Here is a 12,500-nt window from a genome sequence, read left to right as displayed (position 1 = left end):
GGAGCACGACTACGGCATCTTACAAACCACCATCCTGGAGTCTCTCCTGCACCGCAACCTGCAGCCCCTCCCCAGCATGACCAATAAGGTATACCGGCTGATTTATGGAGGGCTCTTCCAAGTGTTTATGCAGTTGTAAGCTTTGCATTACTATTTTGCGGGGGCGATTTGTTTTAAATTCAAAGACATTCAAAGACAATGTGATTATTCACTATGGCAATATCATTCTGAATGGTCAAACTTTTTTATGACGAATTGTTTCAAATTCGAAGACTCACTGATAGGAGTATCCTTGTTACGCCCAAACCCCCTGGTGGTAGGGGACCGCCGGCGCAACACAGGACAGTGAGAGCATGAACGAAGGAGACCAGCAACAACCAAAAATCTGTTCAATAATAATTTATTTGCAGCAGCACGGGACACAGAGAACGAGACAACATAGACCCAACCCCCTGAGCTATGCAGCGACGACTAAAGGAAAAACCCCAGGAAAAAACTAAATCTAAACTTATAACTCAAAAACAACCCCAAAACTAACCCCCTAAACAAATCCCCATTACCGGCGCCGAAGCACCTAAACAATACAAGGGTTAGCGTCGCCGCTCTATCTGATGTACTAATACAAGGGGTACCCTACGTGTTGTGCAGGACAAGATGTAAACCTGCAGGTTTGTAACTAATTACCCTACCTCTCGAACTCTGTGCCCGGCTGAAAAAAGAGAAAAAAACAAGGTTTACAAAAAGGTAAACAAACTGAACAATAAACCAAGTGAAAACTCAGGAACACAAACTACATCCTAAACAAAGTATCAAAAAACAAAAGGAGAGCTGCCACCTCTCTAACTTAGCCAAACCAAATGAGGACTGCCACTCCCCTTGAGGAACCAAACAAAATAACTTAAATAGGGTGTGGTAGGGGTTAATTGATGGACAAATGAGGACTTGATTGAAGGATCCCAGCTGCCAGGCATTCCCACTGATTCACCTGACAGGAGGGACCTACTGGAACACAAGAGAGGAACACAAACAAACAAACACCCCAGGTCTAACAGAAAAAGACCTCTCCACCCGTAACACTCCCTCCCTCAAATATCAACCCCTGGTTGATACAACCCATAACCCTTGGGGAGGAAAAAAACATGTTACATCAACAAACACATTTCAATAGTGGAGTAAAAATAATATGATGTTATCAAAATTATGACTTTCAAAACAAAAAACAATATTTTCTCATGGTTGTCCACACCGGGACAAAGCATCCGCAAAGACATTAGCAGTGCCTTTCTTATGGCGGATGACTAGGGAGTAGTTTTGTAGAAACAAGGACCACCTCATTAGTCGACGGTTGTGGTTATACATTCGGTGAATGAAAACTAAGGGATTGTGATCAGTGTAGACCACAATGGGTACCGTACTGGACCCCACGTACACATCAAAAAACTGTAAGGCCAACAGTAGGGCCAGGGTCTCCTGTTCTACAGTAGAGTACCGCATCTGGCATTTGTTGAATTTCTTTGAAAAGTACCCGATGGGATGATCTAAACCATCTTCATCGGACTGAATCAATACTGCCCCAGCACCAATGCAACTGGCATCGACCTCCAGTGCAAAGGGGAGGCTGAAACTTGGTGCACTAAGCACGGGAGCACTGCATAAAAGAGCCTTACAGCTCTCGAAGGCCGTCTGACAGGCATCGGTCCACTGGAAAAAAAGTTTTGGACTCACAAGATCGGTCAAAGGAGCAGCAACAGAGGAAAAGTTTCTACAGAAACCCCTGTAATAGCCCGCCATTCCTAAAAAACGGCGCAACTCCCTTCTAGTGGTAGGAACTGGAAAGTCACGGATCGCTATCAACTTGGCAGCAAGGGGGCGCACTTTGCCACCACCCACTTGCTTACCCAAGTAAGTCACCGTTGCCTTTCCAAATTCACATTTTGCCAAGTTGACAGTCAGAGATGCATCTGCCAGATGCTGAAAAATGATGCGGAGAGAGCACACATGCTCCTCCCATGTTGTGGAATGAACCACTACATCATCCAAATATGCCGTACAATTTGGAACGTCTCCGAGTACGGTGTTTACCAACTTCTGGAAACAGGCTGGGGCGTTCTTCAGGCCAAACGCCATCACTGTGTACTGCAAGAAGGTATCGGGAGTGACAAAAGCTGAGATATCAGAAGCACGAGCTGTAAGGGGCACCTGCCAATACCCTTTAAGCAGGTCTAACTTTGTCACAAAAGTAGCAGAACCAATGGTATCCACACAATCATCAATACGTGGAAGTGGAAACGAATCAGAAACCGTGATGTTATTTACTTTTCGATAATCCGTGCAAAATCTAAAAGTCGAGTCTGGTTTCGGAACAAGTAGGCAAGGACTACTCCACGGACTGGAACTAGGCTTAGCCAGACCATGTTCTAACAGGTACTGAGTCTCCTGTTTCATAGCTGCCCTCTTGACAGCGTTAACGCGGTAGGGATGCTGTTTTATTGGTCGAACATCACCCACATCTATGTCATGCTCCAGGACATTAGTTCGAGACGGAACGTCTCCAAACAGGCAGGAGAAATCTGAGATTAATGATACCAGCTCTGATTGTTGCTCAGCACTCAAATGTGACATAAGACTCGGAAGGTTGTTTAGCATCTCTGAATTGGTCAATCGAGGGATTTGTTGCTGAAATCTACGGGTATCTAACCCGTCTTCGTCACAATCAGACGGATGGGAGCTAGGACCAGCCACTCCAACAGTGGCCACTGAGGGCACTCTGCTTTCGGGACTGAAACTTTCTCGGTCGTGGTATAGTTTAAGCATGTTAAGGTGACAGACACGTGTTTTTCTCTTCCGATCAGGGGTTCTGATTATATAATCAGTTTCACTCAACTTTCTCTCAACGGCATAAGGACCTGAAAATCGTGCTGACATGGATGACCCCTGAATAGGTAACAGGACCAACACCTGGTCTCCTGGTACAAGAGATCGAAGAAGAGCTTTCTTGTCATACCGCGTCTTCATGTCATCCTGAACTCCCAACAGACTCTCTTTAGCCAGGCTGCATGCTCCGTGCAGCCGCTCACGAAAACGACTCACATAGCTGAGGACATTGTTCTTTGTTGACAGACCCTCACCCAGGATTTCATCCTTGAGCACTTTCAATGGCCCCCTCACAGTGTGGCCAAACACTAACTCAGCTGGACTGAAACCTAAGGATTCCTGTACTGTTTCTCTAACTGCAAATAGAGCCAACGGGACCCCATCATCCCAATCTTTGTTGTTCTCCAGGCAGTATTTGCGCAACACAGACTTAATGGTGCCATGCCATCTCTCGAGGGCACCCTGCGACTCCGGGTGATAAGCACTAGAGACACGGTGAATAATAGCTAACGATTTTAAAACCTGTTCGAAGATGCCTGATAGAAAGTTAGTACCTTGATCTGTTTGTACTATCTTGGGCAGCCCGAATGTAGAGAAAAACTTGATCAGGGCCTTCACTACAGACTGCGATGTTATCTTTCTAAGAGGGATAGCTTCGGGGTATCTAGTAGCTACACACATCATTGTTAACAAGTACTGATTTCCACTCTTTGTTTTTGGTAGCGGACCGACACAGTCGACCAGGACATGCTCAAATGCCTCGCCTATAGCGGGGATCGGACGAAGAGGAGCAGGTTTAATAACTTGATTGGGTTTTCCAACCATCTGACATGTGTGACATGTACGACAAAACTGAGACACATCCCTTTTCAACCCTGGCCAAAAGAAGTGTCTAAGCACTCGGTCGTATGTTTTGGTCACTCCTAAATGACCTGACCATGCATGATCGTGAGCCAGGGATAAAACTAACTGTCTGTGTTTTATAGGAATAACCACCTGAACTACGGCACTGGAATCACTATCAACAGCACCACGAGACCTCCACTTTCTTAACAACAACCCATCCTCAATGAAATACATGGCATCCTCGTCTTTAACCGAGTGTGGTTTCTGAATTGCATCATAACACTTTGATAAACTATTGTCAGCTTTCTGTGCTTCAATAAGGCTGTCACGAGTCATAGGCAAATGTGTAGCATTAAACACTGTCTCTGGTTTTAGCATAGACTTAGCATTTGTACTACTCTCTATAACTTGAGTGGGGACAGAAGGCGTAAATACCTTGTCACTCAAACTATCGGCGAACACAGTGTCAGACAAATCAACTACTTCTCCCAGCTTGCGGGCCTGCGCACGAGTGACTGCGCACACAGGAAACACATCCGGATAGGTTTTCCCAAGAATATCCGGCTGTAACATATCAGGCTGATCTAAAACCTCCAGGATGGGCATTACCTTTCCACCAGCAATGTCATTTCCTAAAAGAAACGTAACACCTCGCATAGGTAACGAAGGGCGAACTCCCACAGAAAATTGACCATTTACCAAATCACAAGACAGATTCACACAATGCAACGGCACAGAAACATAGCCCATTTCTATTCCTTGTACTAGAACACTAGAGCCACATGAGGACTCCCCACTGAAAGGCAAAACGTCACTCAAAATGAATGATTGAGCAGCACCTGTATCACGCAGTATGCGTACAGGATATTTTCTATCTGAGCCCAGAGAAACATAGCCGTCCAACATGAACGGATTGTAAGTTGAATCAGGGTTTTCCCCCTCTATGTTGTCTGGCACAGCAACTAATGGACATAATCCCGTTGGCGAAGGAGAGCCAGTTTTACTTGCTTCCTTCTTTTTAAGCACAGCACAGTTGCCTATCAAATGACCAGTTTGGTGACAATAATAACACTCACGGAGATCTGAACGAGGAGGAGACGGCACCCATCTAAGCGGGGCTTGAGACTTTGGACTAAAAACCGTAGCCTTGCTTCGATCCTGCCTCTCAAACCTATCCTTTCTTTCAGGACCCGGTAGACTAAAGTGCTGTTTATGTGTTAAAACATACTCATCAACTAAAACAGCAGCCTCTGCTAGCTTAATGATTTTTTTCTCATTTAGGTATGTAGCTAAACGCTCCGACAGAGAGTTTTTAAATTCCTCCATTAACATCAAGTCACAAAGAGAATTGAAATCAGAGACCTCAGTAGCTTTAAGCCACCGATGAAACAAGGTCTCCTTCTCACTGGCAAATTCCACAAAGGTCTTATCCGGAGTTTTTTTGTAAGCACGAAAACGCTGCCTGTATGCCTCAGGCACGAGACTATAGGTACGAAGCACTGCTGCTTTTAACATGGCATAAGTCAGACTTTCCTTAAGAGGCATTTTATTCATTACTTCACAAGCTTTTCCAGTCAGTTTGCTCTGCAGCAAAGGAGCCCAGGCCTCCTCTGGCCATTTAAAAGCAGTTGCAATTCGCTCAAAGGACTCAAAATATTCATCTACCTCTAGTTCGCGGAACTGAGGGACCAACGATACCTGTCGGCTGGCATCAAAAGGCTTAGGTAAACCACCAGGAGTGCCTAGTGTTTTCAAATCAGGCAGATTTAACTCAAGTCTTTTCATCTCTAGCTCTATTTCAATTTTTCTCATTTCTAGGGCATGCTGCTTATCTAGCTCTAGTTGGTGCTGCTGCCTATCTAGCTCGCGCATAGACTCTATGTGTCGATATTCTCTCTCCTTCTCCCTCTCCTTGGCCTCTATCTTAAGACGGGCCACTCGAACCTTCACACGGGGACTAGTGGAGCCTTCAGAGAGAGAGGAGGTGTTTGACCGAGTCGGGCTAGGGGGAGGGGACCCCTCCTCCTTTTCAGAAGCAGGAACAGGAGGAAAACCCTCATCTGTTTTCCTCTCCCCAAGGTTCACACCCTTTTCCTCTAAGAGGTCTGTTACTGCCTCTTTTAATTGAGACAAAGTCTTTGTCTTAGGGAACTCAACCCCGAAATGGGCACCCAAGGCACATAACTCCGCCTTTTTACAACGGGCCAGCCCCTCTACAGTGGGGCTGGCCAGGAAAACCTCTGGACTAAAGCTAGTAGCCATTTTAGTACCTGTAGTGTGATGAACTGCCAGAAAGAAAACTACAAAACTACTCATTCACACATGAAAGTCAATAAACACAATCTTACCCCACTACACAAATGCAACAGCCCAAACAAAGCAAAACCTAGAAAACCCCAGAACCTAATTACCAACTAATGTCACTGGACTCCAACATCCACACTCTCACTGTCTGGCGGGACCACAAGTGATCCCGGACGAGCCCCCAATATGTTACGCCCAAACCCCCTGGTGGTAGGGGACCGCCGGCGCAACACAGGACAGTGAGAGCATGAACGAAGGAGACCAGCAACAACCAAAAATCTGTTCAATAATAATTTATTTGCAGCAGCACGGGACACAGAGAACGAGACAACATAGACCCAACCCCCTGAGCTATGCAGCGACGACTAAAGGAAAAACCCCAGGAAAAAACTAAATCTAAACTTATAACTCAAAAACAACCCCAAAACTAACCCCCTAAACAAATCCCCATTACCGGCGCCGAAGCACCTAAACAATACAAGGGTTAGCGTCGCCGCTCTATCTGATGTACTAATACAAGGGGTACCCTACGTGTTGTGCAGGACAAGATGTAAACCTGCAGGTTTGTAACTAATTACCCTACCTCTCGAACTCTGTGCCCGGCTGAAAAAAGAGAAAAAAACAAGGTTTACAAAAAGGTAAACAAACTGAACAATAAACCAAGTGAAAACTCAGGAACACAAACTACATCCTAAACAAAGTATCAAAAAACAAAAGGAGAGCTGCCACCTCTCTAACTTAGCCAAACCAAATGAGGACTGCCACTCCCCTTGAGGAACCAAACAAAATAACTTAAATAGGGTGTGGTAGGGGTTAATTGATGGACAAATGAGGACTTGATTGAAGGATCCCAGCTGCCAGGCATTCCCACTGATTCACCTGACAGGAGGGACCTACTGGAACACAAGAGAGGAACACAAACAAACAAACACCCCAGGTCTAACAGAAAAAGACCTCTCCACCCGTAACAATCCTCCTTGCCATAACCCCTCTCTCTCTGTCTCTCTCTCTCTCGTTCTCCCTCTCTCTCTCTCTCTCTCTCTCTCCTCCCTCCTCTCTCTCTCTCCCTCTCCTCCCCCCTTCCCTCCCCTCCACCAGGTCATCCAGCTGTACGAGACCATGATCGTGCGCCATGGCGTCATGTTGGTGGGTCCCACGGGCGGAGGGAAGACCACCGTGTACACCATCCTCTCTGACACCCTGGAGGTCCTCTACAGGGCCGGCCACGGCAAACACAACCCCTTCTACCTGCCGGTCAAGACCTACGTCCTCAACCCCAAGTCTGTCACCATGGGGGAGCTCTATGGAGAGGTATGTCTGTTTGTCGATCTGTCTATCTGTCTGGCTTTCCCTCTCTCTCTCTCTCTCTCTCTCTCTCTCTCTCTCTCTCTCCCCCTCCCTCTCTCTCTCCCCCCCTCCCCCATCACATTTCTGTCATCTCGCTTCACCCCCTCCCCCATCACATTTCTGTCATCTCGCTTCATGCACGTCACTCCATACTCAAACATTTACCTCAGTTCCTAAACAGCGACCTCTCCCCCCGGAACCCCCTTTAGGTCAACACCCTGACCCTGGAGTGGCGTGACGGCCTGATGGCGCTCAGCGTCCGCGCGGCGTGCAACGACACCAGCGACGACCACAAGTGGATCGTGAGCGACGGGCCGGTGGACGCCCTGTGGATCGAGAACATGAACACGGTGTTGGACGACAACAAGATGCTGTGTCTGGCCAACAGCGAGAGGATCAAACTCAGCCCCTCCATCCACATGCTGTTTGAGGTCAGGGGTGGGGGGTGGGGGGGGGCATTTATCATTCATTTCGTTCATCCACTCAGCAACAAATGTCACTGTTTAGTTTTTTCGTAAGGCAGCTGAATGCTACACTCAATGGCATGCTATTACAGCAGGCTAAAGCTAAACCCAAATAGGAGGTCAAACAGCCAATAACATGTAACAACAGTAGCAAGCTACAGCTAGGCCTAACGCCAGTAAACTGAGCTAACAACCAGGAAGTGACTTCACTGAACCGCGTCAGTAAACAATAACGACGCCTCTGGGAACCGTAGCCTTAAAGACCGAGGACTACAGCTAGGACCAGTGCTAAAGGGCATTTACCAATGTGACTGAACTTCTAGATTCCACAAAACACCCAACGAAGAACACAATTATACATGTAAACTAACAGAAAACACATCCAGTCTGACTGAACGAACTGGTCTCCAGGGAGGTGAAAGAGTGATCGTGATGCGTGTCCGGTTCTTGCGTGTGTCCATCAGGTCCAGGATTTGTCGGTGGCGTCCCCAGCCACAGTGAGCCGCTGTGGGATGGTCTACATCGACTCAGAGGAGCTCAAATGGATGCCCTACGTCCAGACCTGGATCACTGGCCTGGCCAACAAGGTCCGTCTCAAAATCTGTCACATCAGCATCCATCAGCTATGTCTCGATTAAGATTAAGATCACTTTATTCTCCATAAACGTTACGTAACAGACATTTTTTCTTTTTGCATATGCTATGTCTTTCAGTGCAGATGTTGGCTAGCCTGGGGGCTCACTGTGGAGTAGGCTACAGTATATACTCATGGATAGATGACTTCATCCCTCCCTCCCTCCCTCCTTCTCTCTCTCTCTGCCTCCCCTCTCTCTCTGCCCCCCCCCCCCCCACACACACACACACACACACCCTCTCTCTCTCTCTGAAGATGATAGAGAATATATAGTCAACTTTTTAGCCTACGGGTGCTCTGAAAACAATATGTCAGCAGTCCTCCAACATCATCAACATAGCTGACAACAGAGTCACATCAAAGACGTCCAGTGTTGTGTACAGCGTTGCCCATGAGCCTTGCAGGTTGATATTCCATCATGATGGTGGGAGCCTTTGAACCTTGACTTGTCATGAGGAATGCATGTATAAATGGCAATGACCGGCCGCTCTCTTGTGTTGTTGTTGTTGTTGTTGTTGTTGGAGTTGTAGCTGACAAAGGCCATACTGTGGCTGTATTTCTTTTTCCCTTATCCTGTAGTGGATGATGGGGAGGGGGGCGGGGGGGGGTGGACTCATTTATTCAACAGCTGTTATACACATATTCCGGGTATTATGTTTGGTCCATCAATGCTGGAACCACACCCACAATTCAGCTCTCTCTCACACCTCATATCTGTTAGGCATGTAGCTGATTCAGACTATGACTGTTCTGATTTAGACTACAGCTATTATATATATTTTTTTTTATAGTTTCCTTTCCCCCTTCTCTGTTGTAGATGACAGAGGCTATATTGTGTTGTAGCTACTTTTTTGTGTGTGTTTGAGCTGACAAATGCAGCTTCTACTCTCTTTGTCCCAGCTGCCCGAGGGGGTGCGTGAGTACCTGCTGGAGCTGTTTGTGCAGTATGTAGAGAAGGGCCTCCAGTTTGTGTGGAAGCGCTGTGTCCAGGCCATGGGCCAGGTGGACATCAGTAAGGTCACTACCCTCTGCTGCCTGCTGGAGGCGCTGCTGCTGGCCAAGAGTGGACCCGACTTCAAGATGGTAAATGTTGATAATCAACCTGTCCGTGACCACACGTCGACCACTCTTTAAAGGGGCAATCTGGGATTCAAACAACAACAAAGCGCTCACCCCGCCACTCTTTTTGCTAAACAGCTGAGGGATGGGGCTGGAGAAATGTATCCACTCTCAAATGCATAGACGGAGCTGTGGATGCAACGACGGACCATCCATGAGATGATAAACAAGCTTATATTCTGGGTTCTAATGGGGTCAGACAGTTGAACTAAGCTCATCAGAATCAATGGCTATATATCATTCATTTAAAGGTCCAAAAATGTATGCACCAATCACAGATTGCCCTTTTAATTGGTGCCAGATCAACTCTAATCCAAACACACATCCACCTGACGTCAAGATGGTGTCATGACCCTGACCTCAACCAACGGTCAACCACACGTCCACTCCGCACGTCAACCTCATAGAGGTGACCTTAACCTCAACCCAACCTCAACCGCACATGAACCACACGTCCAACCCAACTCAACCACTCGCCTAGACAACCTCAACATTGCTTACAACATGATCCACCGACTTGCATCTATCTACACATCAATCAAAATCAAACACTCACTCGCTGTCCTCTTCTGTCCCTGTGTGTGTGTGTTACAGGAGGCCAAGCACCTGAACAGTGTGTTGTGTCAGACGTTTGTGTTCTGCTACCTGTGGTCCGTGGGGGGCAACCTGACCGACAGCCACTGGGACGCCTTTGACAGCTTCGTCAGACAGCAGTTTGAGGACAACAGTGACGCCAAGGTAGGGTGGCCATCATCCACAACACCACACACACACACACACTTTCACTCTCTCTCTGTCTCTCACATGCACGCACGCACGCATGCACACACGCACACATTCTCTCTCTCTCTCACGCACGCACACACACACACACACACACACACACACACACACACCCACCCACCATATCTACATGAGAGTGAGAGGACCTCACAGTGCTTCACTCTTTTATTGACCACTACTGCATATCTCCAATATTCTGAACTATTCCATCTGCTGAGAGGTGTCCATTTAAAACCCCCCAGCTCATCCAGAGTTGTTCAAAGCCTTATCCAGTACCCTGGGCACACACACTGGACTTCATACATATTAGTGAAGGTCAAATCCATTTCCCTAGCGCCAGGTGTGAGTGTGCTATCCTATTCACTTAGCAGGTTAGATATTCCACTGCTGGATCTGGCAACAGGCCAAAGTAGAGTCAAACTGAAGCTGCTGACAGCTGAATTGCTTTGAGCCTCTTGAAAAGGAATTTTAATTCAAGGATTCTTTCAAATCAAACCGAGTCTTGAGTGTGTCCTGACTGCTTTTGCATCGATCGAGATGTCTGTGCAGGAAATGCTGTCAAGGTACTGTAAAGAAAACCTTCCTGAAGGCTAATTATTTATTTCAAATACTATTTAAACCCTGAGAGACTGGAGGTGAATAGTAGATGTTGTACTGTATTTGGCAGGAGGAGGGGTGGCAATATTGATGCCAGCTCGGTGGTTTCCATCATTCATGTCATCCAATATGAACCACTGAACTACCCACTCTTCATCTAGAACTTTCCACCGACTAATACACGATGGGTACTAGAACACGATGTTCCTTGAATGAGTTCGAGGAGGAGTAGCGCGTGTCATTTAAAGCGGGGACGGAAAGAAAATTGGATGTTTTTACCTAGAGAAGTGTGTGTTGAGTTATTGCAGTTCTGTGTGTTTGTGCAGTTTGTTTACTGTAAGGTTGAATGAGTGCTAACCCCCAGCTGTGGGGCTAGAGGGCAAACAAACTGGCACACGTCATATTACGCACACACACACACACACACACACACACACACACACACACACACACAGAGTGTCATTCCCACACTGCAGGAGAGAGAACACCAATACACCAAAGTGAAAACAACTACCAAAGCAGAGCAATGGGTTATTTGGCACCAGTTACCATACCAACACCACCACTGACCTCCTAAAAACAAAACTCAATCCAGACTATCCAGACATGGCCGTTGATATGAGCATAATAATGGTGAAAATACATTCACCTCAGACCAACAATGTATTACCGCAATAAAAGGTACTGATGAGCTTAGATGTGATGGATTTTCTGTGTCTGTGTGTGTAGGATGTCAGCCCATGTGTGTTTTAATGTACTGTACTGTATGTGTTGATGTATTTTGTGTGTGTGTGTGTGTGTGTGTGTAGCTGCCCAGCTCAGGGGACCTGTGGAGTGTGTACATGGACTTTAACAACAAACGTCTGGAGCCTTGGGAGAGGATCATCCCTGCCTTCAAGTACGACAAGGAGCTTCCCTTCTTTGACATGCTGGTCCCCACCATGGACACAGTCCGCTTCGGCTACCTGATGGAGAAACTGCTCTCCGTACGACACTCCGTCCTCTTCACAGGGATCACCGGCGTCGGGAAGGTACGGCCGTGAGCACACACACACACACACACACACACACCTACACACACGTAGCGGAGGTGATTTGGAATCACGCTCTAATGATGAGGTAGCCCTGTCTGCCTAAGCCCAGATATAGCCCTCATACCACACAGATGTTCTCTCTTGGTATAGCGGTTTACGCTTGTGGCATCCATGCGAGGTTCAAACTTCTCTTCTCAAATATCCATGCAAGGTTCTTTCTCTCTCTCTCTCTGTCTTTCTCTCTCTCGCTCTGTCTGTCTGTCTGTCTATCTGTCTCTCTCTCTCTCTCTCTCTGTCAGTCTGTGGTGGCCAGAGGCCTGCTCAACAGTGTCCAGGAGAAGGCAGGCTACGTCCCCGTCTACATCAACTTCTCTGCCCAGACCTCCTCCGCCCGCACACAGGAGATCATCGAGTCCAAACTGGAGAAGAAGAGGAAGAACATACTGGGTGAGAGAGAGAGAGAGAGAGAGAGAGAGAGAGAGAAATAAAAATGGTTAT

General features: G+C 47.1%; 1 protein-coding gene across 1 annotated transcript in view; it reads left to right on the top strand.

Moving 5' to 3' along the window:
• The window catches only part of dnah6 (dynein, axonemal, heavy chain 6), a gene marked incomplete at both ends in the record, with an annotated part of 80,370 nt that overhangs the window by 20,410 nt on the left and 47,460 nt on the right, over nt 1–12,500 (top strand). The window contains 8 exons of the mRNA XM_083692817.1: nt 1–88; nt 7,123–7,335; nt 7,581–7,802; nt 8,300–8,422; nt 9,370–9,552; nt 10,183–10,326; nt 11,778–11,999; nt 12,302–12,449. The exon at nt 1–88 is cut by the window's left edge and continues 39 nt beyond it. Coding sequence (XP_083548943.1) covers nt 1–88; nt 7,123–7,335; nt 7,581–7,802; nt 8,300–8,422; nt 9,370–9,552; nt 10,183–10,326; nt 11,778–11,999; nt 12,302–12,449 — 1,343 coding nt within the window. The remainder of the gene's footprint in view (nt 89–7,122; nt 7,336–7,580; nt 7,803–8,299; nt 8,423–9,369; nt 9,553–10,182; nt 10,327–11,777; nt 12,000–12,301; nt 12,450–12,500) is intronic.

This window comes from Argentina silus, assembly GCF_951799395.1.
Source record: "Argentina silus genome assembly, chromosome: 21".
Classification (NCBI taxonomy): Eukaryota; Metazoa; Chordata; class Actinopteri; order Argentiniformes; family Argentinidae; genus Argentina; species Argentina silus.
This window is presented reverse-complemented; position numbering and strand designations above follow the sequence as displayed.